The sequence below is a fragment of the Lynx canadensis genome, chromosome E3 (genome assembly GCF_007474595.2).
Source record: "Lynx canadensis isolate LIC74 chromosome E3, mLynCan4.pri.v2, whole genome shotgun sequence".
Lineage (NCBI taxonomy): Eukaryota > Metazoa > Chordata > Mammalia > Carnivora > Felidae > Lynx > Lynx canadensis.
The window spans coordinates 36,860,190-36,887,850 of NC_044318.1; the positions used below are offsets into that span (position 1 = coordinate 36,860,190).

The 27,661-nt window shown below is 47.1% G+C and overlaps 1 protein-coding gene across 4 annotated transcripts in view; it reads left to right on the plus strand.

Moving 5' to 3' along the window:
- The window catches only part of RNF216 (ring finger protein 216), a 145,272-nt gene that overhangs the window by 45,700 nt on the left and 71,911 nt on the right, over positions 1 to 27,661 (plus strand). For all 4 annotated transcript variants that reach the window (XR_003965724.1, XM_030301681.1, XM_030301684.1 and 1 more), the window contains exons 8-13: positions 132 to 246; positions 3,950 to 4,089; positions 7,748 to 7,798; positions 8,710 to 8,847; positions 10,223 to 10,371; positions 10,888 to 10,966. Coding sequence is in view for 3 of the 4 variants with exons in the window: in XM_030301681.1 (XP_030157541.1) it covers positions 132 to 246; positions 3,950 to 4,089; positions 7,748 to 7,798; positions 8,710 to 8,847; positions 10,223 to 10,371; positions 10,888 to 10,966 (672 nt within the window). In the remaining variant the exon portion in view is untranslated. The remainder of the gene's footprint in view (positions 1 to 131; positions 247 to 3,949; positions 4,090 to 7,747; positions 7,799 to 8,709; positions 8,848 to 10,222; positions 10,372 to 10,887; positions 10,967 to 27,661) is intronic.

Sequence of the window (27,661 nt, forward strand, 5' to 3'; positions counted from 1 at the left end):
CGTTTCTGGTAAGCCATGCAGGGGAGATAGCTGAAACTGTGTGTCAGAGGAGGTTTGGGGCTGCCTGGCTTGCTTTCGTGTATTCTTGTGTCCCATTTACAGCGGTAACCTTTCCCTTTCTCAATTTCTAGGCCTTTTCTGATGCCATTAAAAAATGGCAGGAGCTATCACCAGAAACCAGTGGAAAAAGAAAAAAGAGAAAAGAAATGAATCAGTATTCTTACATAGATTTCAAGTTTGAACAAGGTAACGGCCAACTTTGAGTTTTGCTCACAGCCCGTGTAGTGACTGTGCAGACCGTCTCCTTCCCACACAGCCCGTAAAGGCCAGTCGTGGCGTGGCCGCCCTGCCGGGCCAGCCCAGGGACCGACTGCATGGACTGCTTTGAGAGCACATCCATGTGTTTAGAAAGTGGCTGTGGTTGCCGCCCACCTTCTTTCTGCCTAGGGAACACCATGACCAGAAGATTCTGTGCAGTGTCAGAGTTCACGTGTGAGAAAGTGTTTGGGGACACTCTCAAACTTGGGGGGTGGGGCCGGTCTTGAAGGTGTGACAAGAATTCACTTTATCTCTGGTGAAATTATCTAGACCAGAGATTGATTATCTGTGTGCCCGAGAAAGTGGCTTCTGCACGGGAAAAGCACACAGCTCCTGAACAGCCACTTGTTTGTTGGACATTCTGTTGTTGATGAAATAATTTCTGAAAGCTCTTCCAGAGGGGTCACTTCGGGTTGGACTTTACATCAGATCTGATCCAAGTAAACTTGTTGGATTTTACATCAGATGTGATCCGAGTCGTTTGTGTCCAATAAAAGAGCCCGCCATAGAATTTTCCTATAGGTTATGTCAGAAATAGGATTATTTCCCTTTTGTTTTCTACTTGTCTTTCTCTCAAATCTGCACATAGTTAACGTAACTTGATTGCAGGTGTGACTAAATGGAAACTCTGGGAGGCAACCGGGGAGTTGGAAAGGGTTTGGGTTTCTGAGCTCTTGAGGAAACCCATAGACTCTGAGTTGTGAGGTCCCCAAGCTAGTCTGTGGTACATGGCTCTCCTGCCATGACGTTCTCACACGTTTGCCAAAGGCTAAGAAAGTGGGGACAGCGTGTAGGTGGTTCTTCGTTCAGCTAAGTTTATCCACGGTTTAGACTAGGCATCCCAAGTACATATTCATTCCATATTGGTTTCTAACTTTGAGTGGTAGAGGAAAGAAAGTGCCACTTTGCAAGATGGTCCACTCCCTTGTTGGTCAGCTGTATCTTTTACGGAGTTCTTTTATATCCGGTCAAAATGTTCCCAAAATTTCCTGCCATGGGTGTAGTTCTTGTCTCTGAGAAGACTTGGAATCTGTCTGTTGCTGCTTCATCTTCCTGACTGCCCTTCTCTGTGTGTCTCCTCTGCTTGTCAGAAGCTCTTTGAAAGTCTGGGTGGACATACTCCACGTGAGTCTGCTGCGTGGAGACAACACACAGCATTGATATTTATGACTTACAGATACATTTAACCTTTCTTCACAGCAGCTTATAAGTACAGATAGTCTCAGAGTCCTCTGTCTGTTCCAGGGATCTCATTGTCCACCTTTTCAGCCGTTTGCCATCCAAGCACTGCTATTTGGGTTGTACCTTGCTTGGCTCAAAGAGGAGACAGGATTCCCCCTCCACTGTTTATGGTTTAACCCGTTGGTAACTACACAGTCTTCTCATGAAGATTCTGGGAGCATTTGGATGTAAACTGAGCATTAATAAAAAATACAACCTATCATCTCTTGCAAAGCTGACCAAGAAAATAAGACACAAATTGCCAATATTAGGAGTTAGCACCTTTTATGGGGGATATCACTGTAGACCCTACAGACAGCCAAGTGAATACTGTGAACAGCTTTGCACACAAAGATTTTACATGCGAAATGGACCAGTTCCTCAAAAAACACAGACTACCAAGACTTACCCATGTTCATATAGATCATTTGGATAGCCCTGTAGCTATTAAGGAAATTGAATCCACTGTTTTCCATGTCTTCCAAAAAAGAAATCTCCAGCCTCAGTTGAATCCACTAGAAAATTCTTCCAAACTTTTTTAGAAGAATGAACATTAATTCTATACAGTATCTTCTAATAACAAAAGCAGACAAAGACAGTACAAAAACTAGACCAATATCTGTAAATAGACATGCAAAAATCGCTAATAAAATATTAGCAAATAGGACATAGCGATACACAAAAATATTGTGTGCTGTGACCAAGTTGAGTATATTCCAGGGGTGCAAGGCTGGTTTAATATTTTGGAAAACAATCCATATAATCCACCATATTAACAGACTAAAGAAGAAAAATTACATCATATTAATTGGTGCAGAAAAGGTGTTTAATAATATTTCACACCTGCGTATGATTAAAACTCAGAAAGGAATTTGAGAGGAGCTTCTTCAACTTGGTAACATCTGCAAGAAAACCTAAAGCTAATGTCCTGTTTAATGGTGAATCCTTGCCCCCTAAAATTGGGAACAGGGGAAGGATGTCTACTATTTACTGCTATTCAGCATGTACTGGAAATTATAGCTAGTGGAGTAAAGTAAACGCACAGATCAGAAAGGAAGAAATAAACTGCCCCTATAAGCAGATAACGTGATTGTCTACATAGGAAACTCCAAGGATACTTCTAGAATTATTGAAGAAGTTCAGTATCATTGCAGGGTACGAGGTCAACCGACAAAAACCAATTGTATGCCAGAATGAGTATGTGGAAATCAAAGTTTAAAATACAATGCTATTTATAATTATTCCCCCACACCTCCAAATTAAATATTTAGGTGTAAATCTAACAAAACACTTACAAGACCTGTGTGACAAAAACTACAGAACACTGAAGAAAGAAATCAGAGGAGAAAGAAGTCAATGGAGACGTGTATTGTGTTCATGGACAGGAAGACTCCGCATAGGAAAGACGTAAATCCTCCCCAAATTGATACACAAGCTTAATGTAATTCCTGTCAAAATCCCAGCAAGACTTTCTGGTGGCTACAGGCAACCTTACCCTAAAATTTACAGGGAAAGGCAAGGTACTGGAATAGCTAATTTAATTGTTAAAAAGAATGAAGTGGGGGAGAGGTATCAGGAACCTGATGTAGAAAATATTGATAAAGCAAAAGATACTATGAAGAAGAGACTTTAGTGAAAGAATAGAAGGTTTGGGTGGAATAGACAGTTTTCTGGAAAATGTAAGTTCTGAAATCCACAAAAATAAAAAACCTGAACAGGTCAGTTACATGGTCTGACATCTGTCATTCTGTTGTTTTTTATTCTAAATGTTGCTTGCCGTGAATGTAGGTACTACTATTTGAGCTGTTCTGTAGGAAGGTGTTCAAAGTAAAAAGTTCAAAAAGCGTTGATCAGATGCCTGGGCACCTGCCAGAATGGCTAAAATTCCAGGCCGATGGCACAGGTGGTGAGGACGTGGTGTGACTAGAGCTCGCACGCATTGCCGGAGGAGGGAGAGTGTACCTTGCTTGGCACCGCTGTTTGGAAAATCGGTGCTGTTTTCTGAAGCTGCAGACATGCAGCTCTATGATCCAGCACGTCCACTCCTTCACGTGTGCTCAGCTGAAGTGCAGACGTGTTCCTAACAACCCAAAACTATACACCAAACTGCCCTTGGTAGAATGGCTAATAAACTGGTATATTCGCACGGTGCAATACTGCTACGACAGGAGGGCCCTTCCAGTTGGAGCATAACAAGGGGGAAGAAAACATGGAAGTCAAAAAGTGCGTGATACGTTAGGGAACGGTAAGGGACCAAGTTTTCCCAGACAGTAGAATGTGTTCTCGAGAGTCACAAACGCACTGCCTGAGGGTGTGGGGGGGGGGACTGGGCCCCAGAAGACTGGGATGGCCGCCCTGCGTTCCTAGCAACAGTTGTCTGCATGATCTTGTGTGGTCACATATCTTCCAGGTGACATAAAAATAGAAAAGAGGATGTTCTTTCTGGAAAATAAACGGCGACATTGTAGGTCCTATGACCGGCGTGCCCTTCTTCCAGCTGTGCAGCAAGAGCAGGAGTTCTATGAGCAGAAAATCAAGGAAATGGCAGAGGTAGGAGAGTGGATTTGGGGTGTGTTTCTGGGGTTCTGGTTTGCTCTTAGGGCTTAGTATAGAATCGTCCTTTAAGGGGTGCCTGGCTGGCTCAGTGGGAAGAGCGTGCGACTCTTGATCTCATGAGTTCAAGCCCCACGTTGTGGTATGCAGACTTAAAAATCTTTTTTTGTTGTTGTTTTTATTTATTCAGGAGAGAGTGTGAGCTAGGGAGAAGGGCAGAGGGGGGGGGGGGAGAGAGAGCGAGAGAGAGAGAGAGAGAGAGAGGGAGAGAGAGAGAGAGAGAATGCCAAGCAAGCTCCACGCTCAGCATGGAGCCTGACACAGGGCTCAATCCCATGACCTTGGGACCATGATCTGAGTCAAAATCAAAGAGTCAGACACTGAACCAATTGAGCCATCCAGGCACCCCTACTTAAAAATGTTTAAAAAAAGTCTTTTAAGGGGCGCCTGGGTGGCGCAGTCGGTTAAGCGTCCGACTTCAGCCAGGTCACGATCTTGCGGTCCGTGAGTTCGAGCCCCGCGTCAGGCTCTGGGCTGATGGCTCGGAGCCTGGAGCCTGTTTCCGATGCTGTGTCTCCCTCTCTCTCTGCCCCTCCCCCGTTCATGCTGTGTCTCTCTCTGTCCCAAAAATAAATAAACGTTGAAAAAAAAAAAAAGTCTTAAGATTTGCATATTCTTTCAAATGGTTGGTTTGCATAAACTATAAAGCTTTAAAAAAACAACTGGGTTTTGTAATAATACTGAGTAAAGTTCACCACTTATAGATCAGATTTATGTGAAGGAATTTTAATTGGAGCTTGATAAACATACCTATTTCACCTCTCTTGGCCTCTAATGATGGAGAACAACCAGAGAGAGGTACCATTTAGCATTTCAGGTCTTCGAGTAAACTGTCAAGTGTGCAAGCCAACCAGAATATTTATGTATCGGGGGTTTTTTGCTCTGTATTTTCTGCATCGGTGGCTCTCAGATTCAGCGCATGAACCTCTGGGCCCCCCAGGACTCTTCAGGAGGTCTGCAAGGTCAGATCTTTCACCCTCACGAGACATCCTTTGCCTGTTTCATTCCGTTGACTTCGTACTGACAGAACAGTAGCAGCGCTGGCTCAGCATAAACCAAGTCGGTGGCACCAGACCGTGCTAGTAACCACTTTCTGCACCACTAGGCACTCACATTACAAAAGAACTCAGTGTTTCTCAACGTGCCTTTGAGGGGCACCCGGGTGGCTCATTCAGTTAAGCATCTGACTCGATCTCAGGGTTGTAAGTTCAAGCCTCGTGTTGGGCTCAGCACTGGGCTTGGAGCCTTCTTTTAAGTGAATAATAAAACAATTTTTTTTTAATTAAAATGCCTTTGATGAAAGAGTAAGATTTACTTCTTTGATCACGTTACCTCTTGATGCTCTGTGTGACCCACCGGGAAGTTGGCACGGTGCCTCTGCCGCACACTGACCAGTCAGTGGGGTCTCAAGAGGTGCTGGTGCCTTCGAGTTGCAAGATGCCCAATCAGTCCCTCTTCCCCCACAAAACGCTCTTTTTATTTGAAAAAATGCTGACAGAAAAACTTTTTATTCAGGAGTAGGCATGGGGCAGGCATTATCTCAAAAATGAAGTGATTGTGGCCAGTCATAAAATTCTAGTCCTCAAGCAGAAATTAGAATTTTTGATCCATCTGTCACAGTTACCTGTCATCTGTCACATTAACACCTGTTAGTACACCTTGTGCTTTAATGGATCTTCCACACATGGTTTTGTCACGTAAAGCACTAATTTCGTGCATTCCGTGGGTCTTGCAGATGCTGGCACATTTCATGGTACGGCATCAAAGCATGGCAGCCATCAATTTCTCGTCAGAACAGTGTTAAAAGGGGGCACCTGGGTGGCTTAGTCAGTTGGGCGTCCAGCACTTGATTTCGGTATAGGTCATGATCTCATGGTCTGGGGATCGAGCCGCATGTCAGGCTCTGTGCTGACTGCGGAGCCTGCTTGAAATTCTCTCTCTCTCTCTCTCTCTCTCTCTCTCTCTCCCTCCCTCCCCCCCCCACTCCCTCTCCCTCTCCCCCCCACCCCCCCCCCCGCCCTTCGGGTCAGTGTCTCCATCCTGGCCTCGGTCATTCTTGACAGCATCCCTCCTTTCTGGCACACAGGGTGACCCAGGTTCACCCTGCTTTGCCTGACCTGGACCTGGGATCACCAGTTTGTCTAACATACCTTGTTTTATTTTAGTGGGAATTCATACTGAGATTTCGGTTTCGAATTTAGTTTATAGGGTTTTTTTTTTTTATTCCATTTTCTGTTTGCATTTCTTTGCTAAAAATCTTGATTCTTTTTTTTTTTTTTTAAGTTTATTTATTTTGAGAGAGTGCAAGCATATGAGTTGGGGAGGGGCAGAGAGAGGGAGAGAGAGAATCCCAAGCAGGCTCCGTGCCCCAAAACTCTTGATTTTTAATAATTTTATAATGACTTATTTTCTTCACTCTATACTATATACTTAACATTTCTCAAATACCAGCTCAATATTAATTGCCAACAGCGGCACTAAATATGGTCTGAGATTTATTTATAATTTTTTGTCTGATTATGTCATTAAAAATATGAAATCAAAATATTACAAAGTCACTTGAAATAAGTCTATGTGGTTATGCCATTAACTTGATAAACAGCGGGGTTTTGATATGATAAATGATAAACAAGTTTGTAAGTTGTAAGGAGTTGGTTTTTTATTTGCTTTTATTTGATTTTATGAAATATTTTTAGTTCTGAAGTCAAAACTGTAAAACAAGGAACAGAGAGACCTACCTTCTGTCCTGTCCCTTCTTCCCATGACCCCTGAGTCCCTCTATATGTAACCATTATTAATAGTTTTTAGTCTGTCTTTCCTTATTTTATGTAAAAGCAGATATATTGGGAGGAGGTTGTTTTCTGTTGTTCTTGCTCTCTTACCTGGAAGGCAGCCCACTTTTCTGCCCCTTGCCTTTAAACTTAATAGTGCACCCTGTTGGTCACTCTTAGGCAAGCCAGAGATTCTCCTTTCCTTTTTAAAACCGCCTGGTGTGCAGTTTTCTGCATTACCCGTGTTGATTCGGTGATTCCTCTTGGTGGACGTTCAAGGTGTTTCCGTGGTAAAAACTCCCACGTGTACCTCATTTCCTCTTTCTGCCCCAGAGCGTCTTGGGGATACGTTCCTGGAAGTGCAGGTGATGAGTCAAAGGGTAATTGCTCACGTAACTTAGTCTTGTGGTGCTAGGTGTGCCCGTAGCAGTCATGTGAGCGGAGTGCCTGCGTCGCTCCAGCCATGCCGACAAAACACCGGGTCAGACTAGGTTGTGGCCCGTTCACATTACTGTTTGCTTGCGCTACTCTTTGCTGTTCAGAAGTGTTATGTACACGGATTTTCCCTCATTCCTTCCACATTTGGAATCCGATGTAAGAAAGCTTCCCCCATATTTTCCAGTATTTGTTCGGTTTCCTTTTTTATATTTAGCTTTCTGGTGCATTTTAAATTTACTCTGAGGTAACTTTTTAAACCACTACACCGTGTAAGCGAAGAGATGATTTTTCGTAATTGAGTCCTTTTGTGTTTATGAAAGTAAATGCTAAATGCTTGTGGTATCTTTCCTAAATTGTATCTGCATGTATTATTTTTTATTCCCCAGCATGAAGACTTTCTGCTCGCCCTGCAGATGAATGAAGAACAGTATCAAAAGGTAGTTTGAAATCCCACGAATTCATTTTTTCTGGGTATTTACGTGACCTGTTTTCTTTACGACATTTCCCGGTGGCAGATTTTGGTTCCTGTATAACCTGTTGATGTACTGACTTTGTGGTTCAACCAACTTGCAGTCAGATACTTGAACCATGGTTGGCACTCTTGATCCCAGACTGGGTCAGAATTGAAGCAGAGAGAATGACAGAATTGTTCGTCTTGAAAAACATTGCCTGGAATCCGTTAGGCTCTTAGAGGCAAATTTAGTTCTGGTGCCAAAGGGTTAGAAGGAAGCGCCGTGTCTGACCTGAGGACCAGGTGACTTGTACGCTCTCTGCTGTCCTCATGTAGCGGCCTTTTCTAGCACGGAGGGAATGGACTGGTGACTGGCTCGATCTCTACCATTAGCGAGAGGAGCAAGTTCACGGTCCTCACGGTGCCGGAGGTTGCTGCACTAGCTAGTTTCAGGGGCCACTGCACATAGAGCTGGGGCTCAGATGCAGCCCCTCACACTCCTGCCTTCTTACAAGAGAGCAAAACCTACTTTTTGAAGCTTTTCGCAATAACATCCTTCATGCCACTTTCCCCTGACTCGTGTTATCATGTCAGCGTCGGAGAATAGGTGTGCTCGCTCTACTGGCAACATGGGATTCCTGATATGGTAACTTTGTACAAAGGATGCCTCCAAAGAATAAAAACCCATGACGGTTCTCCCTGTCTCCGGTTATAGATTACTATTTGTATTAGCATCTCGGGCTAGACTTAGGGAGGAAAGAACAATTCATCATTGTTTGATGGCATCTGAAGGTTGCTTTTTACCTCAGAACGTGTTTGGGGATGGGGGACCGTGGCCCATAGCTGCCCGTCTGCTTCCGCGCGGGGCGTCTCACGAGTGTCTCTGACGGCCCGCAGGACGGCCAGCTGATCGAGTGCCGCTGCTGCTACGGGGAGTTTCCGTTTGAGGAGCTGACGCAGTGTGCGGACGCGCACTTGTTCTGCAAAGAGTGTCTCATCAGATACGCCCAAGAGGCTGTCTTCGGATCTGGGAAGGTGAGAACATGGGACGTGTCCACGCGTGCGAGGTGTTCACAGAGGATGCGACACACTTACCAGTGCACATGCCTCGTGGAATGGCCCTTTGGGGGGTGAGACAGGCTGGCGTGTGTGGGATTCCTAGGCAGTCCCTGCTTGCAGCGATGGTGTCGTAAGCGAGTGGCGTCACTCTCCGTGCCCGGTGTCCCCCTGTGCCTGCTCCAGGAGCACCTCCTTCACTCATCTTCATTTTCATAACAAAAAGCCTGAACTCAGAGGTCTTTGCAGCTACATGAATATATAAGAGTGTGTTGTTGGGGGGTTTTTTAATAAAATTTTTGAAGAATTTGATAGTTGCATTAAAATGAATAACTGTTGGGCGCCTGGCTGGTTCAGTCTGATGAATATGTGACTCTAGATCTTGGGCTCGTGAGTTTGAGCCCCATATTGGGTGTAGAGGTCACTTAAAAATAGGTAAGTAGGCTTGGAAAAAAAAATGAACAACTGTACAAGATCATATTTCTCTGTCCAGAGTTGGTGTCTCTTGACGTTAGCATAACACGGTGTGGGAAGGAGTTTTGTCTTAATAAATACCTAAAACCCAAAATTGCTTTTTGTGAATGCCTAACCAATAATCAAACCACTCAGCCTCAGTTATTCTAAAGTTGCTTGTACTTGAGTCAAGAACTGAGTAACGGGGGCAGAGCGGTATGGCAGGCAGAATGATGGCCTCCCCAGAGACGTCCATGTCCTCATCCCAGAGCCTGTGGAATGTTACCTCCGTGGCACAGGGGAACTAAGGTTGCTAGTCTGGTGGCCTTGAAATGGGAGACTACCCTGCGTTATGCAGGCGGGCCCAGTGTAATCACAGGAGTCCTTAAAAATGGATGCGAGAGCAGAAGAGGACGTGGCGTGACGTGGGAAGGACTCGGTGAGCTGCTGGTGGCTTTGAAGACAACATCCAGGGCCCTCGGGTGCAGCTGTCCCGGAGGCCATTGTCCTTTCTCCTGGAAGAGCTCTACTCTGTACTCTCGTCAGTCCCTTGTACCACTCACCTCCGCCTCCCATGTGGTCTCAACCTCCAACCTTTTCAGGGCCTGTGGAGGGAATCCGTTCGCTTCTCACAAATCCCTCCTTTTCAGACACTGTGCCGTGTCCTTCCTCGTCACTCTCCTTGTCCCTGTGGTTTGGACTGTGACGGGCCCTCTGGTGCCACCAGAGATGGACTTTGTAGGGTTTATTCATGCTTTCCTTATTTTGAGTGTGATCTCCTTCTTATCCACTATTTATTTGCTTCCCGTTGAGGAATACATTGAACCACTGAGGCTTTTCTGTTTCTGAAACTTGGTTGAGTTTTCTTTTCTTTCTTTGTCTCCTGACCTTCCAATTCTAGTCAGAGCTCAGCTGCATGGAGGGCAGTTGCACGTGTTCATTCCCAGCCAGCGAACTGGAGAAGGTGCTTCCCCAGACCGTCCTGTATAAGTACTACGAGCGGAAAGCGGAAGAAGAAGTGGCCGCTGCTTACGCCGATGAGCTTGTCAGGTGAGTCCTCTGAGTTGGAGCTTGTCATCTGTGATCTCAGTCCCTGTTAGGAAGACTGCCTAACCACTGTCATAGACGATGAAACCTCTGTAACAAAGCTGGATCTTCCAGGTCTTCTGGCGTTTTCTCCTGAGCAGTGACAATAATTTTACTAAGGGAAAATCTGCCTTTCATGTTTGTAACCACATTCCTTGGCACCTCTCATCACTTGGTTTATAGGACCATCATTACACATTGGGTTGGGGGGCTGGGGGAGAGATGACATAGGTGTGAGGCGTTCTCACAAAGGTAGAAGGTCTGTGTTTACGGAGTGGTTTACACTGAGGCAGGACTCAGAGTGGCACCTGCATTTCCTGATAAGAGCCAGCATGATGGAGAGCCTCAGTCCATGTTTTAATTAAAAGTCAGGAGATACAGCTGTCCAGCCGAAAACCCCATCTTCGTGGGAACGGTCACAGGGAGCCAAGTCAGGCTTCCATATTCTGAGCAATATTCCTTCTGCCGTTTTGATCGTAGGTGCCCCTCCTGTAGCTTTCCGGCCCTGTTGGACAGCGACGTGAAGAGGTTCAGCTGTCCCAATCCTCGCTGCCGAAAGGTAGGGAGGCACATGTTCTTCCGTATTCATATTTGAATTATGGTATTGTGGACAACACTAATGGCCCAGATAGTGGCTGGTTGCATGATGACCTGTGAGCAGGATTTGTGTGCTCTGCTTTTCATGAAAGCAAATGAAGATCACCACTTGTGAATCATGCTTGACTTGGTTACAGAGAAACGGGCCACGTGTGGAATCCTGTCACAAAGCTCTGGACCCCTGTTTTATACCTTTTCCTAGGAGGGCAGATAGCTTCACGTCAAACGTGAAGGGTTTCTAGTTTCTTCTACCGGGCCAGCATTTTTCTTGATTGCTCTTTTCACTACCCCGCTGTGCTCAAATACTTCCCCTGTGTGCACACATATGCGTGTACACACACACATTCTCTCTGTCCCTCTCCCTCTCTCTCCCCCTCCCTCCTGTGGTTTTCGAAGTCCAAGTGACACTGCTTTGATTAAAGGACTGGGCATCATGGCATCCTGTCTGTCGCATCTGATTATTCACTGTTCTCAAGAGAACTGATTGTGTCAGGTGAGACCAAAGCCATCTAAGCACCTCGTGGCAGAAAATGTTTCTTCTTTTTAACGAGGCTCCTCTGTTAACTAAAGGTGTTTTAAAATGTGTCAACTATTGGGGCGCCTGGGTGACTCAGTCGGTTAAACATCCGGCTTCGGCTCAGGTCATGATCTCGCAGTTTGTGGGTTCGAGCCCCACGTTGGGCTCTGTGCTAACAGTTCAGACCCTGGAGCCTGCTTCAGATTTTGTGTCTCCTCCTCTTCTGTGCCCTTCCCACGCTCATGTTCTGTCTTTCAATAATAAATAAACGTTAAAATTTTAAAAAATAAAATAAAAATTTAAATGTGTTAACTGTTTACAAACCACTTAGAGCTTTTGATAAATATGGGCAGCAACCTAGACAAGTATTTTTAAACCATTTTTCTAAAATAGCACGACCAGAGGGGCACCTGGGTGGCTCAGATAAGCGTCCACCCAGGTCTTTTTCTCAGGGTTGTGAGTTCAGGCCCTGCACTGGGCTCTGCATTGGGCTCTGCACTGGGCATGGAGCCTACTTTCAAAAAGAAAATAGCATGACAAGAGTTGAACATTATAATATCTCTGCCTTATGGGAGAGGGGAGAAATGAAAGTAGTCATTGGAAAAGGAGGAAGAAACTAAACTAATGGACGAAACTTTATTCCCTTTGTTTTCAGCATTCACATTTCTGTGTAAAATCTGAATGCGTTCTTAGAACTGATGTGTCCATGTAATAATTTATCCCCGCTGCAGGCTGTTGCTATAACAGTTGTCCCAATAGTCTCCGGCTTTTGGAACTAAGCGTAGTACCGGTCTGCCCTGTGTGCTTCCCATGCACCCAGCACCAGAATGCCTGGGGAGGCCCCAGTAGCCAAGGGAAGGAAAGGTAGGGGTGTGGGGGGAAGTGAAGATGTTGGAATATTCTAGGTCTGAGGAACAGTAGCATACTGAAGGCTTACAGACTAGGTGGGGTCAGGCCATGCAGGCCTGGAGCACCAGTAAGAGAGGGGGGATAAAGGGACAGGTAACAGGGAGGTCTCTCTGGCTGTTGTGTAGTCCAGGTGAAAGATGCACATCACTGCCACCAACTGTGGAGTCTCCATGAATTGCCTAAGGTGGAGCTGGGAACTGCCCTTCTGATAGAATTCCAAATTAGACCCTGCCAATAAAAGTGTTCATACACAATTTGGAAGACTGAAGGTACAGCCATTTTTCTCCAAAGACAGTTACGCTCATGTGTCTGACAGTGTCCTGTGAGTGTCTTGAGAACATCCAACCTGAGATGTGAGTGAAAGTCTCCCAGTGGCTTTTAAGATCTGAAGCAGAGGGGCGTCTGGGTGGCTCAGTCAGTTAAGCTTCCGGCTCCCGATGTCAGCTCAAGTCTCAATCTCAGGGTCATGAGTTCAAGCCCCATGTTGGACTCCACACTAGGCTGATGCAGAAACATCAAATATTCCGCTTCCTTTCTGTGGAAGGGATATACGTGCCCTGTTGAACTTGGAGGTGGTCATGTAACTTCTTTTGGTCAATGAAAGGTCAGTCTGGATGAAGTCAGTCACTTGCAGGAAAAGTGGTCAAAACATGATTTGGGGTAATGTCAAGAAGATGGCACAGTCAGCAGCCTCAGACCCTCCCCCTCCCCGCCCCCCGTCCCCCGAAACGCTGATCAGCAGTACACAGACCAGTTCCCTGTGGGAGAAATTTAGAAACCAGTTAAGAGTTCCCTCATTCCAAACAGTGCAAAGCCAGCTGTATTAAAGCCTGTGGGAACATCCATGGAACTCTGTTGCCAGAGCCACTCCCACCTGCACATCCAGGAAACCCCTAAATCCTAGCTTCCCCCCTGGAGGGGAGAAAGGAAAGACTGGAGCATATATCTGGCATCCAGACTTCTTGGGCAGCTACCCAAGGGGCTGGCTTCTGTCTTTCCTGAATCTAAGCACTGACAGGAAGGGGCACCATGTTGGAGGCTGCTGCGAACAGAGGCAACGTTTTATTTACTTACTACATTTTATTTATTTATTTACTTTTTAAGTTTTTCAGTGTTTCTTTTTGAGAGAGAGAGAGAGAGACAGGGCATGAACAGGGGAGGGACAGAGAGGGAGGGAGACACAGAATTCTAAGGAGGCTTCGGGATGTCAGCACAGAGTCCGAACTCACAAACCATGAGATCGTGACCTGAGCCGAAGTTGGATGCTTCATCAGCTGAGCCACCCAAGCACCCTAATTTTATTTTTTTTAATTTAAGTAGCTCTGTGCCCAACATAGGGCTTGAAGTCACGACCCCTAGATCAAGAATTGCATGCTCTACCGAATGAACCACCCAGGCACCCCCAAAGGCAGTATTTTAAACTAGCATACGCTCCTGTACCTTTGCCCTTCCCCTCAACTTAGTGTGGAAAGAACTAGAGAAAAACTCCCAACTTCTGGCTTCTCCCCGGGAATAGGGAAAGAGTTGGAACGTGTGTCCAGTCTTCCGGCTTTTGGGAGTACTGTCTACAGGACTGGTTGTTATCTCGCCGGACTCAGAGCACTGACGGGATCCTGCATGCTCTAGATGCCTGGATGCCTCTGAGAACACAGGAGAGCCGAGAGGCTGGCTACCACCCCAGAGGACCCACAGTTCACACAGATGGAGGCAGAGGCTGATACAGCTTGGCAGCTTCTCCCTCAGGGAAAGGAAGAGTGGAGCATGTACCCAGTTTCTAGCTTCTTGGGGAAGGAGGTTTTTTAAGGGACTAGTTTCTTTCTTGCCGAGCTCAGCATTGATGAGACCCACCGTACTCTAGATGCCCAGGAACCGCGGAGAACGAGAAGGAGCTGGACAGTTCACACCAGCTCCAGAGAACCTGCAGTACCATAGACAGACACCAGAGGGAGAAAGAAATTGCAGGCTCATGAATAAGGAAACTGCGAAACTTCTCAAATTGGGAATTCACACTTAATTCCAGAGAAGACATACCCTCAGTAACAGCTCCCAGAATCTCTAGCTAGGCTGATTGGTGAAGGTCTTTCCCTGCACAAAGCCAATGTGTAAAGACTGGGAGAGGTGACTGTTGCTTAAAATGTGTAGATCCTACCACACAGTAACAAGGCACAAGAAAAACATGGTCCAACCAAAGGGACAAAGTAGATCTCCAGAAAGGACCCTGTAGAAAGGGAGGTATGAGAATTACATGACAAAGAATTCAAAATAATCATAAAGCTGTTAAACAAGCTCAGGAAAATGATATGTGAAAAATGGGAGTATCAACAAAGAGAAAATATAGAGAAGAATCCCAACAAAATTTGGAGCTGAAGAGTATAGTAACTGACGGACAATTTCACTACAGGGATTCAGTATCCAATTTGACTAAACAGAAGAAAGAATTAGTGAACTCAAAGACAAGTCATTTGAAATTACTTAGAAGAGCAAAAAGAAAAAAAAATGAACAAGGAAAGCTTAAGAGACAAATGCGAGGGACACCATCAAGTGAAACAGTGTATATCTTATAAGAGTTTCAGAAGGAGAAGGGAGAAAAAGACAGAAAGCTTATTTGAAAAAATAATGGCCAGGGGGCGCCTCAGTAGCTCAGTCGGCTAAGGGCCCAACTTCGGCTCAGGTCATGATCTCGTGGTTTGTGAGTTCGAGCCCCGCTTCAGGCTCTGTGCTGACAGCTCAGAGCCTGGAGTCTGCTTTGGATTCTGTGTCTCCCTCTCTCTCCTTCCCCCACTCCTGCTTTGTCTCTATCTCTCTCTCAAAAATAAACGTTAAAAAATTGTTTAAACATGAACAAAGGACTCGAATAGACAGTTTTTCAAAGAAGACGTACAAATGGCCAACAGGTGTATGAAAAGGTGCTCAACATAACTAATCATCAGGGAAATGCAAATCAAAACCCCAGTGAGATCGCTTCACATCTACTGGGATGTACACTCTCACAAAAAGGAAAAAGAAAATGACAAGTGTTGACAAAGATGTGCAGAAATGTAAACCATGTGCGTTGTTAATGGGCGTGGAAAACAGTACATCCCTGTGGAAAACAGCATGTGGTGTCCTCAGAAAATTAAAAATAGGGGCGCCTGGCTTGCTCAGTTGATGAAGCACGTGACTCTTGATCATGGGGTAGTAAGTTTGAGCCTCATGTGTGGGGATTACTTAATAAAGTCTTTACAAAATTAAAAATAAAGCTACCATAGAATCTAGGAATCCTACTGCTGAGTATTTGTCCTAAAAAAATTAGAAACGGGATCTTGAAGAGATGTTTGTACTCCTGTTTATTGCATTATTGTTCACGGTAGCCAAGATACGGAAACAACCTAAATGTCCATCCACGGATGAATGGCTAAAGGAGGTATCTATCCATACAATGGAATGTTATTCAGGTTTTTTAGAAAAAACAAGTCCTGGGGCGCCTGGGTGGCTCAGTCAGTTGAGCATCCAGCTCTTGATTTCGGCTCAGGTCACGATCTCAGAGTTGTGAGATCAAGCCTCGCGGGGCTCTGCATCGGGCTCCCCACTGAGTGTGGGGCCTTCTCAAGATTCCCTCCCTCCCTCCCTCCCTTTGCTCCTCAAGTGCACATGAGCTCTCTCCAAAAAACAGAGAAATCCTGTCATGCTACAACATGAGCGAACCTTGAAAATATTATACTAGTGAGACAAGCCCATCACAAAAGGACAAATACTGTAGGATTCCACCTACTGGAGGCGTAGTCCCTTGCAGAAGCGGAAAGTAGAATGGTGGCTCCGGAGGCGGGGGCGGGGGGGAATAGGAAGCTGCCGTGCGATGGGTATAAAATTTCAGTCACGCAAGATGCACACGTTCTAGAGGTCTGCTGTGCAACAGTGCACACGCAGTTAGCGATGCTGTACTGTACACTGTAAGATTTGTTAATAGGATTTCACTTGCTTGGTTTTTTTAAACACAATAGAGAGAGATCTAATGGTTTGTTGTCTCTTTTCCTTCTGCCAAGATGGACGTGTAGAAAGAAGTCTCTCTCTTGAGCTACCGGAGTTTGAATTTATTCCCACCAGCATGACTTAACACGTCCGGACCAATACAGATCGTGACTATGAGTATGGGGAAAAAGAGCAGATTTGAAAGATAATGGCGAGATAGGATTAGAAGAAGATACTCTGACTGTGGGGGTAGGGAGAAGTCCAGATGACTCACTTCTCTGGTTTAGGCCACTAAGTGGGTGATGATGCTATTCACACACAATTGAAAATAGAAGAGAAAGAGATTCCAGGAGAGAAGGTTAATTCTGTTTTGGGAAGGCGGAGTTTTGAGGATGGGGAGATTGAGTATGTGCATGTTTTGCTAATGCCTGGCACGTGGTAGGTGCTCGGGAATTACTTGCAAAGTGCTAGAGTCGGGAACATGAAGGTGAGAGCTAAGCTAGAGGAAAATTTGGGGAGTCAGGAGTAAGAAGCATTGAAAGGAGGGAGCCCCGGGACAGGGAACGCAGCTGGGAATACAGCAGGCCTGCGGTGGGGCATTTAGGAAGTAGGTGACCGAGTTAGGAAATGTTGCTAGCATTTGATTTAGGATCTCTTCAGATGCATAGGTGAGTTTGGGGAAATTATTATCTTTAAAGTGGTGAGTCCTGCTAACTTCAAAGTAGGTATTTCCATTTATGCAGATCTTTTCACGTCCCTTGGTAATGTTTTCCAGTAAAGAAAGTCCATCAGAAGGCAGGCGTTATCAATTACAGTGTCCTTCAGCAGAACTTGACCCACCCCTGCAGGTGATAGCATGCGCCTTCGCCTTAGAGATGCGCTCTCTGCCCCTGGGGTGAGGTCTGCAGAGGTTGGCCCACCATGGAAAATAAAGTGAAAACTGTCTCTTGGGAACCTGCACCCAGGAGATCTTACCATTAGGACGAACCTGGTCCATTCTTATCAAGCGCTATGGAGAGTCACCACTAGGTGGCACTGATACTCCACGAGGAAGGGTTTTCTCTGGAGCATTTCAAAAGTATGTCAGTCAGCAAGACACCGTCTCCTAAACAGAATTGACAGTATTCTTTTGGGCTTAGTACCAAAGCAAATCAGTATGTGCATTCAGAATGTAACCTCAAAGATGTCAGTGTTTTTAGAACATACGCTTTGACCTTTAGACTTCCACAAATTATCTTTATGATGTTTCTTTTCAACTAGGTGGCTAAACAAACCGTTCATCCTTGAAGGTTGCTAATGTTTAAGAAATGAGCCACAAACTGATTCTGGCCCACATGAGACTAAGGGCATCTGCTTCCTCATTGCGGCATCTTTGCCAGTAATCTAAACTCCGGTTAGATTTCCAGGAACTTGTCATGCTGAGATGAGGCGTTTATATTAATGCATTATCTAGACGGGGGCTTGAATGCCTGGACTCATTCCTCCAAAATCCCTGAAGAGAATGAGATCCTGTATCTTTGATGAAATGGAGAGAGAGTCTTTGTCTCATTGATACGATGGAATGCTTTTGTCCAGGCCCTTAGCGCCCTGTGTGTTTTCAGATAAAGGATTCATCAGTTTGTTTTCAGCATGCTGCTTTTAGGAATGAATTGGATGTTTGGTGTGGGACTGCTGAGTGTTAGATAAAAGGAGATTTCAAAGCGATGCTCCTGGAATATTTATTCCCTGTTGAGTCCTTCTGTACCTTCCCAGAACCATAGATTTGTTCCATAAATTCAGAGGTTTGTAAGTAGAACTTTCCAGAATGGTAGCCAGGGCCACGAGGTGGAGGTTTGAGAATATTCAGGAAGTAAGTGCTCAAGAAGGGAGACCTATCAGGCCATGAGACTTCAGTCCACAGAACTGTGAAGGACACCTGGTTTGGTGTCCCTTAGTGAGGCTAAGAGGGTGAGTGTGGCTGTGCAAACACTCGTCTGTTCCCAGTGTCACATGTCTTTGTTTCCCTGTCTCTTTCTTGCTTTCTTTTCCTATGTCTCTCATCTCTCTTCCCTACACATCTTTTTCTACCCTTTCTAGGCCCTGTCCTATCCTTTGTAGCTTTCAGTGTTATTGATTGACTCTGTAGCAGTGAAATCCAACCAAAATTCACATCTGCAGTGAGCCGGTTTGTTGCTAAAAAACAGGCATCTGCAGCCGCCTACAGTAGCTGAATGGCTGCGTGAAGAGCATGTCAATGAGCCTGGCCCAGCTGTCAGTGCCAGGGCGGCTCCAGCTGTGACAGTGGACGGTTGGCACTTATTAGCAGCACTATAATTTGAGCCCCAGCCAGTCAGCTGACTCCTGTGCTGAGCACAGGCATTTACATTTATCTAGATGTGAATGAAGCTTGATCCTCTTGTTCCCACTACTAGGGAGGATCTTTATTCAGGAAGTTATGTTGACAAGAACCGAATGTTTGGGTAACAAAAGGATTTTTTAAGTTCCAGAGTGAGGGCTCGTTCACTGGCGTGGAAGTCCATGTTGCATGATGCGAGTCCACACAGGGAGTGGGGTGGGGTGGGAATTCCCTCTCGGGGGAGGTGGCCTGCCCCTGCTCGCAAGGTGAGTCACTTCCTTCCGAGGGTTCTCGCTGAATAGCTTAAGACCTCGGGCTGCAGTGGTGCGCAGGCATGCTGGGTAGGTGCCTCACAGGACTCCCGGCATTCCCCACGGCTGCCCTACCAAGTGGCCACGGAGGTGTGGAGTCGGGTGACAATATCACCCAGTGGCGAGAACCCAGAGGGAGGCCTCCCCACCTCAGACACGATCCCAGAGGGGTTCCCAGGCGGCATCCGTGTCAGCCGCCCTCCCGTCAAGCACGGAGCAGAGCTGGCATCATGGCAGTGAGGTTTCAGGATTTAATCCTATGTTGAACTTAATATTTTTGTCATTTTCCACTTTTTAAAGTTCCTCATAGCAAACAGCATAGTGAATCTGTTCGTCATAGGCTGCTTGATCCTTGAAAAATTTTGGTTGATAATTACACTTCATTATTTGACATCTTAACACATCTAACAACGATTAGAGAGTTTGGTTCTTTCAGTGGGTGTGCGTGCGTGTTTGTGTGTTCCCGAGAAGAATAAAAACACAGAAGGTAAATATTGCTTACCTCTTTCCTCCCCTGCCTTCCCAGTAAAAGTCCTGTAAATGCCGTATCTGCTGTTGTTTGCAGCACTTACTTGAAAGGGAGGTAGATTTCTATCTGAGAGGAGGAAAGGTAATGATATGTACACGTATATTTACATACACATGGGCTAAACGAAAAGGCCAGTATGAATAAAATATTTGTTTTTGTTTCCCCTTAGCCCCACAGGAGTAGTTTTTACTCCTACAGTTCATCCTTTTTATCCCTTGATCATGGGCACCGAATGGTGAAAACAGCAGCCTCTCCCCCTTGGCCTTAGCGGAGGCTGGCAAGTGGGCACGGGCAGCGCTGCCGTGGCTGCCCCTCGGGAGGGCTGGTGCGGCCCTCGCACTCCTCCCCTGAAGCACAAGGCTTGACTGCAGCCCCTCCCCCAGGTAGTGGAGTGCATTTCAGAGCCCAGCGGTCCAGACAGGCCGAAGTGTCCATGTGGACTTGGTATTTGCCTGTCTCCTTGACCTGCGGGAGGTGGGCATGGGCATTACTATGTCTTGCTCCCAGAGAACATTCCAGTGCTTCTTTTCTCGCCCATTGAAACTGCTCTAGATGGCTAAAATGTTGCCATCTTCCAGGAGGCCAGTCACACAGCTTCTTGTTCCCAGGCTTTGTGTTCCTCCTCTGTCAGCATAGCTTGGAACGGGCGCTTTTGCTGGGCTTTATTACTAAGCTCTCTGTTTGGAGATTCTTTCGGAAACAGTTATATGAGAGGCATTCGTTGATGTGCTGCTCTGGACCCAGCACTGTGCTGGGTGTGGTGAGGCCGTAGACCCCGAGGTGCCCGTGGCTGTCGCCTGCACTGCGGCTCAGGAGACAGTCTGGTGCAGTGGTTAAGACCAGGGATTTTGATGTTAAATCGGCTCGTGCTTTCATTCCAGCTCTTCCACTTCTTGACTTTGTGACTTAGGGTAAATACGTCCCCTCCCCGAGCCATGGTTCTTTAATCTGTGAAACGAGAACGGCCGTGTGTCCTAAAGCAGGGGCCCAGGAGTAAACGGCGTGATGCAGGTGAAGCGCTCGCTCCAGAGTCTGGCACTTCTTAGGTCAGGAAACAACGGCTGCCGCACAAGGAAGGGGGAGACTGATGCCGGCAGTGAGTGTGTGCAGGTGAGGAGTTCCTAGAAAGGAGGAGCTTCTCCCAGGTTTGTAAAATGTCCGCCACCACCAGAGGGTGGGATTCCCCTGAAATGGGTAGATGTGAAGTCCCTTGGGGGACCCACAAATGACTCCTTGCATACCTAGTTTTTCAAATCATGTACTCAGAAAGCTCTTTTCTTACTAGCATGCCACTGTGGAAAGGGGATGGGTTTTTTTAAGTTAAATTTTGTCCTGATACATTCTGGAAGAAATGACTGCTGTCGCTTGAGCCTGCATTGTTCAAGTTCAGAGAGGGACCTGTGCTACCCTGGGGAGAGCTGTGTCCTAATGAAGGCTACCTGTGGGTCTGTTCTGTCAGTCTCACTTGCTTGGTCCACAGCACTGGTTTGTCCCTCCTCTTGAGTTTCTTGTGGTGGTGGTGGTGGTGGTGGTGGTGGTGGTGGTGTTATCCCTATTTGAAAAAACTGGCATCCCAGGGAATAATATTCAAAGAGATGAGTGTAGGATGGACCTAGAAAAACGATTGTACATTTTGCTAGAGAAGTCAGAATTAGTCACAAAGTAAAGATAAAAATCCATGGTTTGTCTCCATGACTCATTGGGTATGTTTTTTTGTCTTCCTGGGAAGGTACTGATCTTGGGGTGTCGACTGCCCCACGTACTGCCAGCGCAGCAGGCAGGCCTAGAGGTCAGGGCTGCTCACCTTTCACTGACCTTGGAGTGAAAGGACATCCCTCCTTGTCTCTCTTTGGTGTCTTGGTTTCTACTAAGATGCGTTGTCTGTAGTATATAAAGAGAGAGACTGAATTTTTAACAGATTTGTATGGGCACTTACTAAAATTGAAACTCTGACCCCTTTCTCACGGTTTTTGTGGCCACCATGAGCCATTGGGTATCAGGCTGTCCACAGTCTAACCCTGTTCACAAACCATAGGGGGACTGCAAGTTTTCAGTGCCTGTCTTTCTGGAAACTACACATTATTTGTTTAGTGCCTTCATATGTTTTGTTAAAATAACTTAACACGCAAAAAAGCGTGTGCCTCATCAGAGGAGAGATGCGTTTTGATTCAGAGTCTTCGGAAATCTCACGTTAAGAATCCCTCAAGAATTGGGGTGCCTGGGTGGCTCAGTCGGTTAAGTGTCCAACTTTGGCCCAGGTCATGATCGCGTGGTTTGTGGGTTCAAGCCCCACATCATCGGGCTCTGTGCTGACGGCTTGGAGCCTGGAGCTTGCTTCGGATTCTGTGTGTGTGTGTGTGTGTGTGTGTGTGTGTGTGTGTGTGTGTGTGTCTCTCTCTCTCTCTCTCTCTCTCTCTCTCTCTCTGACCCGTCCCCTGCTCACGCTCTGTATGTGTGTCTCTCTGTCAAAAATAAATAAACATTAAAAAAATTTTTTTTTTTAAATCCCTCAAGAATTGATGTCTACAAAATATCGTTCTATAGTCATTTGCTGCCTTTTTGTCTAATTGCTAATTGTGTGACCCGGTGTCAGCATTTTAATTTGTTTTAGTGGTTCTGGCTGCAGTGTCCTTGAAGGAGTGTGTGCACGACGCATCACACGTGTTTGCGTGTGTGTGCATGTGTGCTGTGTGTGTGTGTGTTGTGGAGCACAGAGCCTTCGTGTGCCCTCTTTGCGTTCTCGGCACAGAGCACTGAGGGCTTCCAGCCTTGCAGGTAGGAGAGAAATGGTTGCTATGGTGACAACACAAGCGTGAAAACACCCCATCTCCCCGTGGGTGTCTGTGTCAGGGAGGAGGCGTGGGGGCACGGGAGGCGGGAGCAAAGAGGAAGGCTTAAAGCACGGAGCGGAGCCGTCACAGGGTGGGATTTCTCATGTGTGCCGCTGGACTCAAGGTCATTTTCCTGTCGCTGTGGAGTAACTAAGCATTGAGCATGGCGTTTTACTCTTCGGTGTCCTCCCTGACTTTGAGACAAACATACAGAGAATGAGGAGGGCCTCTGTCACCTCTCTAGTCCCCAGAGGCCGCATGGCTTTCTCCCAGACCATGTTTAGAAACGCGTGCCTGTCTGTGGGCCAGTTTACCGTTCTACGTGGGATGAACCGCCCAGACCCAGAACCCATTGCCCTTCGTCTCCACTGTCACAGGCTAAAGAGCCAGCCCTGCCAGCCCATGAAACTGAAGGGCAGCTTGTGTGCTCTGTATCTGCATTACGTACTGATGCGCCTTGAGAAAACGGGCACAGAATGACCTTGGTGACTAGGATCAGCGCTGAGAAACGGTCCAGTCGGCTGCGGTTGGGGAAGAAGCACACCCACAAGCTGTTGTGCCATTCTGCCAGAAAGTTCGCGCAGGTGCTCAGGGCCCTTTGAGATGGGGGTCGGCTCCCTAGTTCGACAGGCAGATGCCGAGCAGCCTGCCAGCAGAGCTCCTGCCGACAGCCTCTCAGGGATTTTCAGCTCCTCGTCTCTCCAGAGTCACAGCTAGCAAGTGACAACATCAGGAGTCAAATCCAAGGCTGCCTTCCTCACTGTTCTGTGGTTTTAGGTGTGATTTGGGTGTGGTTGGCCAGTTTTAACACTCCTTCCTTGTCTTTTGGTGATACAAACTGAAATGCTTACAAATGAAAGGATATGTCGTCTGGGGTTTACCTTAAAATTACACTGGGTGAGAGAGGACGGGAGAGTAGATGGGGTACAGAAAGCTGATTGGCCCTGAGCTGATCATTATTAAACCTGAGTGATGGGCATGTGGATCCATCACTCATGTTTATTGCCTACGTTTTTATATATTTAAATTTTTTCATAACGAAGTTAATTTTAAAAATACTGCATTTTAAAAATCTGATTTCACTTGACTTTTCTGTATCTGTGCTCTTACCTACTTTGTTCCTTTGAGGGCCTCTCAGTCTTGGGAACTGGAAAGACCCTTAATCGGATGTCCAGTTCTGTGGCATTGTCACTTTTTTAAGAGATTAGGAAAATGTGTAGGAAACTGTCAAAAGCTTTTTGTGGGAAGGTGTGAAAGGGCCCCTCCTCCTGGAAGGAGGAGGGAGGAGCAGGGGAGAGGGTCTCTATTTGTACAAGATTCTTCCGTAGGAGTGGTAGTGACCTGGTGTTTTCCAGCTTCCCTGAGAAAAAAGACCTGAGGTACCCAGAAGGAATCCAAGATGGGTCACTAGACCATATTGTAACAGGGAGACTGTTCCAGGAGCCTGGAGCCCTGTGCTGAGGCCCTGCCAGAGGCTGCTGGACAGCTCTGGACAGACTCCCTTCTCTGGAATGCCTTCCAGCAAGTGGTGCAGCTTCAAGGACAGAAAAGAGACCAGATGACCTTTCGAGTGTCCTTCCAGTCCAAAGTCCCTGGTTTCTAGAATACTGAGGGTTTTGAAACTGGTGTTGGCATTTGGTTTTCAAAGAGAAACAGGCTAAGAGTTTCTCAGATCAAATCCCTGTAGTCTCATAAAAGCACTTTTCAGTTTTATTTTCCATCAGAAATTCATATGAAAAGTATTTTAAATTTCAAAAGCTCCCTGTACCTGAGAAGCTGATCCAGATTCTAGCCCAAAGAGAGTGAGACAGGTCACAATTTTTTCTTCTCTTGTCTTTGACTCCTGCTTGTCCTTTTCCCTTCCTGTCCCCTCTTCGAGATTTTGCTGCTTAAAACGTCTCCTGTTGTCACAATCCTCTTAGCTCCCAGGCTCTTTCCTCCTGTAAAGGCCTCCTCCTCCCTTCTGAGGCCAGTGCCCACTCTGACCTCCACTTAGCTCTCCCAGGGTGGGTCTTCTGTCCAGGCAAGCCCCGTGCCCCCGAGCCCTTTGTCACCGTGGCCCTTTCTGCCCTACAGCTCTTCTCTCTCCCCTGAGTTCTTCCTTTGGATTCGCTCTTTCTTAAAACCCTTTGCCTTGCTGTCTTCCTGTAGAAGAAGCTGATGAGGGTCTTCCCCCTTCTGTCTCACGTTTCTTCCCTCTTTGAACACACTGCTTCGCTGCTCCGTCGGCATAGGCTTGTGCCAAGACAGGCCGGTTGGCTTTGATTGGAATTTGGTGGTTCATTCAGCAGATTTTGACTGAGTATTGCCATGCCTGAAAAAATACAGAAGGGGCAGCCACAACCGTACCCTGAGATCGGGGTCGGAGAAGCCGACTCCTTATGCAGACAGCTAAATAGTGAGATGGTGACAGGGGCTGCTGGAGGGAGCTGGGGATGGGGGGTGGGGCGGGGGGGACTTTAATTGGGCAGTCTGGAAACACTTCGTGGAAGAGCTGGGTCTTGGCCTGAGTCCTAACAGGACCTGATGGGTACAGGTAGACCAGTATTCCTGGCCAGGGAGTGATGCAAGCAGAGCTGAACAAGGGTCAGCCGTTAGACGGGTGTGACAGAGCAGGAAGAGTACACACTGGGAGGAGGAGTGGACCTTAGATAGAAAGGGGTTTGCAGAGCAGAGGCCTGAATCTGGTTGCAGACACCCCAGGGAGCCGTTGCGAGCCTAATGCTGGAATGGTGTGATCAGAGTTCTGGTGGGAGCGCGGGCCTTGTAGAGCCATGAAAGAGGGCATGATGGGGGGAGAGACTAGATACACAGCGTTAGGGGGGCTGGAATATCTGGTCACTTCTGGTGACCTAGTGACCCGCGACCTGGGAATGCACGGTGCTCCTTTGTCCTTGGTTAACAAACCATCCAGTCCCAAAGCCCATTAGTGCAGTGTTGTGGGTGTTCACTAGCAATCTTTGACCCTTCTCCAGAAGACCTCGGTGGGAGTGGATTAGGCTGAAGAAACGCTGGTCTTCCAAGGGCTGACCGGGGGGGGGGACAGGCCGGAAGGTAAAGGCAGCAGTGGTTACGAGCGATGATAGAGGCAGAGACAGTGCAAGGAAATAAATCTTGACGTTCTTCATAAATAAACACATCCGTTCACAGGCCAGGTGGACACATCCTGGGCGCACATGTCCAGAGGCTGGCTGTCTCTGGAGCACACCCCCTGCTGCGTGGAAGGGTCTGCATTGCTGGCTGTAGGAAAACTGGACGTTTGGCCCCTCTTTTAGTGGCTGCTACTTAGCTACCACTCGGTGGCCAGCGTGATTTTTTAGTCCTTGGGTGCTTTAAATATGGAAGAAACCATGTAACCATCACAAAGTTTTTTCCCCACCCATTTAAAATGGCTTGTTTTCCAGCTGAAAGCATGTTGGATAAGCTTAATTTCTCTCACTCAGATAAGCTTAATTTCCCTAACTCCAATGTGCATACAGAGAATTGCCTAATTCTCCTTTTGCAACATGTTTTCCCAGCTGCTGGGAGGCCTGCTTTTTTTCTGTGGGCCTCCTGACAGAAATGCAAACAATTTAAGGCCCTGTGGTACCAACTGCTGTTTATTACCCCAGGGACTTGGATATTGGTGTGTTTTTCCCAGGAATGTATTTATCTGGAGTTGGTGGCTACTCCCCCATCCCTCCGAGCTGAGCCAGAGACAGACAGGCAGTGGGCTGAGCTGGGCTTCCTTCAGCAACAGCTGCGGCCCCCCCCTTCTGAGCGAGGTCACCTCCCCGCCCAGCTCCAGTCCCATAGCCTCATCCTGCAAGGAAATGAAGCCCGTTCCTTGGATGCGATCTGATTGGAACCGTGTTTTCTGGGGTACCTCTGTTAAGAGCTTCTAGCAGAACACAAAACAGCCTTTTTATACCTTGTTTTGTAAAAAGTGCATTTCCCCCAAAATAAATCTTGACACTCTTCATAAATAAACACATCCGTTCACAGGCCAGGCAAGGGAGGAATGCCTCTGGGAGCAGTTTGGCTGGGTTTGCTTTTCCCCCGCTGAATGCCTGGCATGCACTGTCCATCCCAGGGTGGCTGAGGGGAGAACGCTCTCTTCTGTTGCTGCCAGAACCACAACAAATGACAACTTTCCGTTCTGTCATCTCTCTGAGCTCCACTGCTGGGCAAGCAATTCATTTTTCTACCATAAAAGGACAACGAAGCTTGTGTAGAGCCGCGGTGCCTTCTGCACTGCAGTGAAAAAGCAGAAGACAGCCTTGGAAAGAGCACACCTCTGGCTTAGGCCCGGCTGCGGGGCGGGGGGTGTCCGAGAGCAGGGCGTGGGACACGTGCCATCTGATGGGCAGCGTGAGGTCAGGACAGGTGTGGGTATCCTCGGCACTGGCCGAGCGGGACACGTGAATGTGTAGTTCAGACCCTGTTCGGAGGAGCTGCACCGGGCCTGCCCGCACGGTTCTGTGATCCTGGCCTCTGGTTTCCCGAATCTGTGATTGCGGGCGTTGGATCTGCAAGGGGTACCTGGGAGATCATATGGCCCCGGCACCTTCATTGTGCAGGTGCAGGGAAGAGACTGAGTGCCAGGTTCGTGTAGCTTGAGGAAGACCTCCAGCTTATGTCTTTCAGTTACATGTGGACTCTGCAGAGATTCCGGGATAGGTCAAATCTGTACGTGTCCTCAGTGGTCTGTTAGCATACCAATCGCCTCCGTTAATGATGGGCCACAGAAACCCGGACTAATAAAAGTACAGTTCTCAACTGGTGGGTCTGCGTGTGAGTCAGCCAGGGTCTTTCAGAAAGTATCTATTTGTAGCCTTGTTACCTGTAAAATCCACGGCCCTTGAGGTGATTGTAAGTGAATGTTGTTCAGAAATCAGTATAGGAGTAGGTAGGAAGCAAACGTTTAGCTATTTCGACAACATGAGAGTGGGGCTGCGAAATTCCTGCCCCGTGCAGCCTGGTGAAGGAACCAGAATGCCAGCTCAGCACACATTAGCGGCAGCACACAGCATGCTGTTTCAGCGGGAGCCCCACACCCCAGCACACCGCCCGCACAGACCTCTGCCCTGGGCCTCCGCCTTCACTAGCTGAAGAGGACGGGTTCTCCGATTGAGCCAAAAACACTGCCCACATCTTTTGGCCTGGCTCCCTTGAAGGTTTTCCTGTAAAGAGGAACTGAGATGTGTCATTTAAAACTTACCTTAACTTGGGGCGCCTGGGTGGCTCAGTCGGTTGAGCATCTGACTTCAGCTCGGGTCATGATCTCACAGTCTGTGA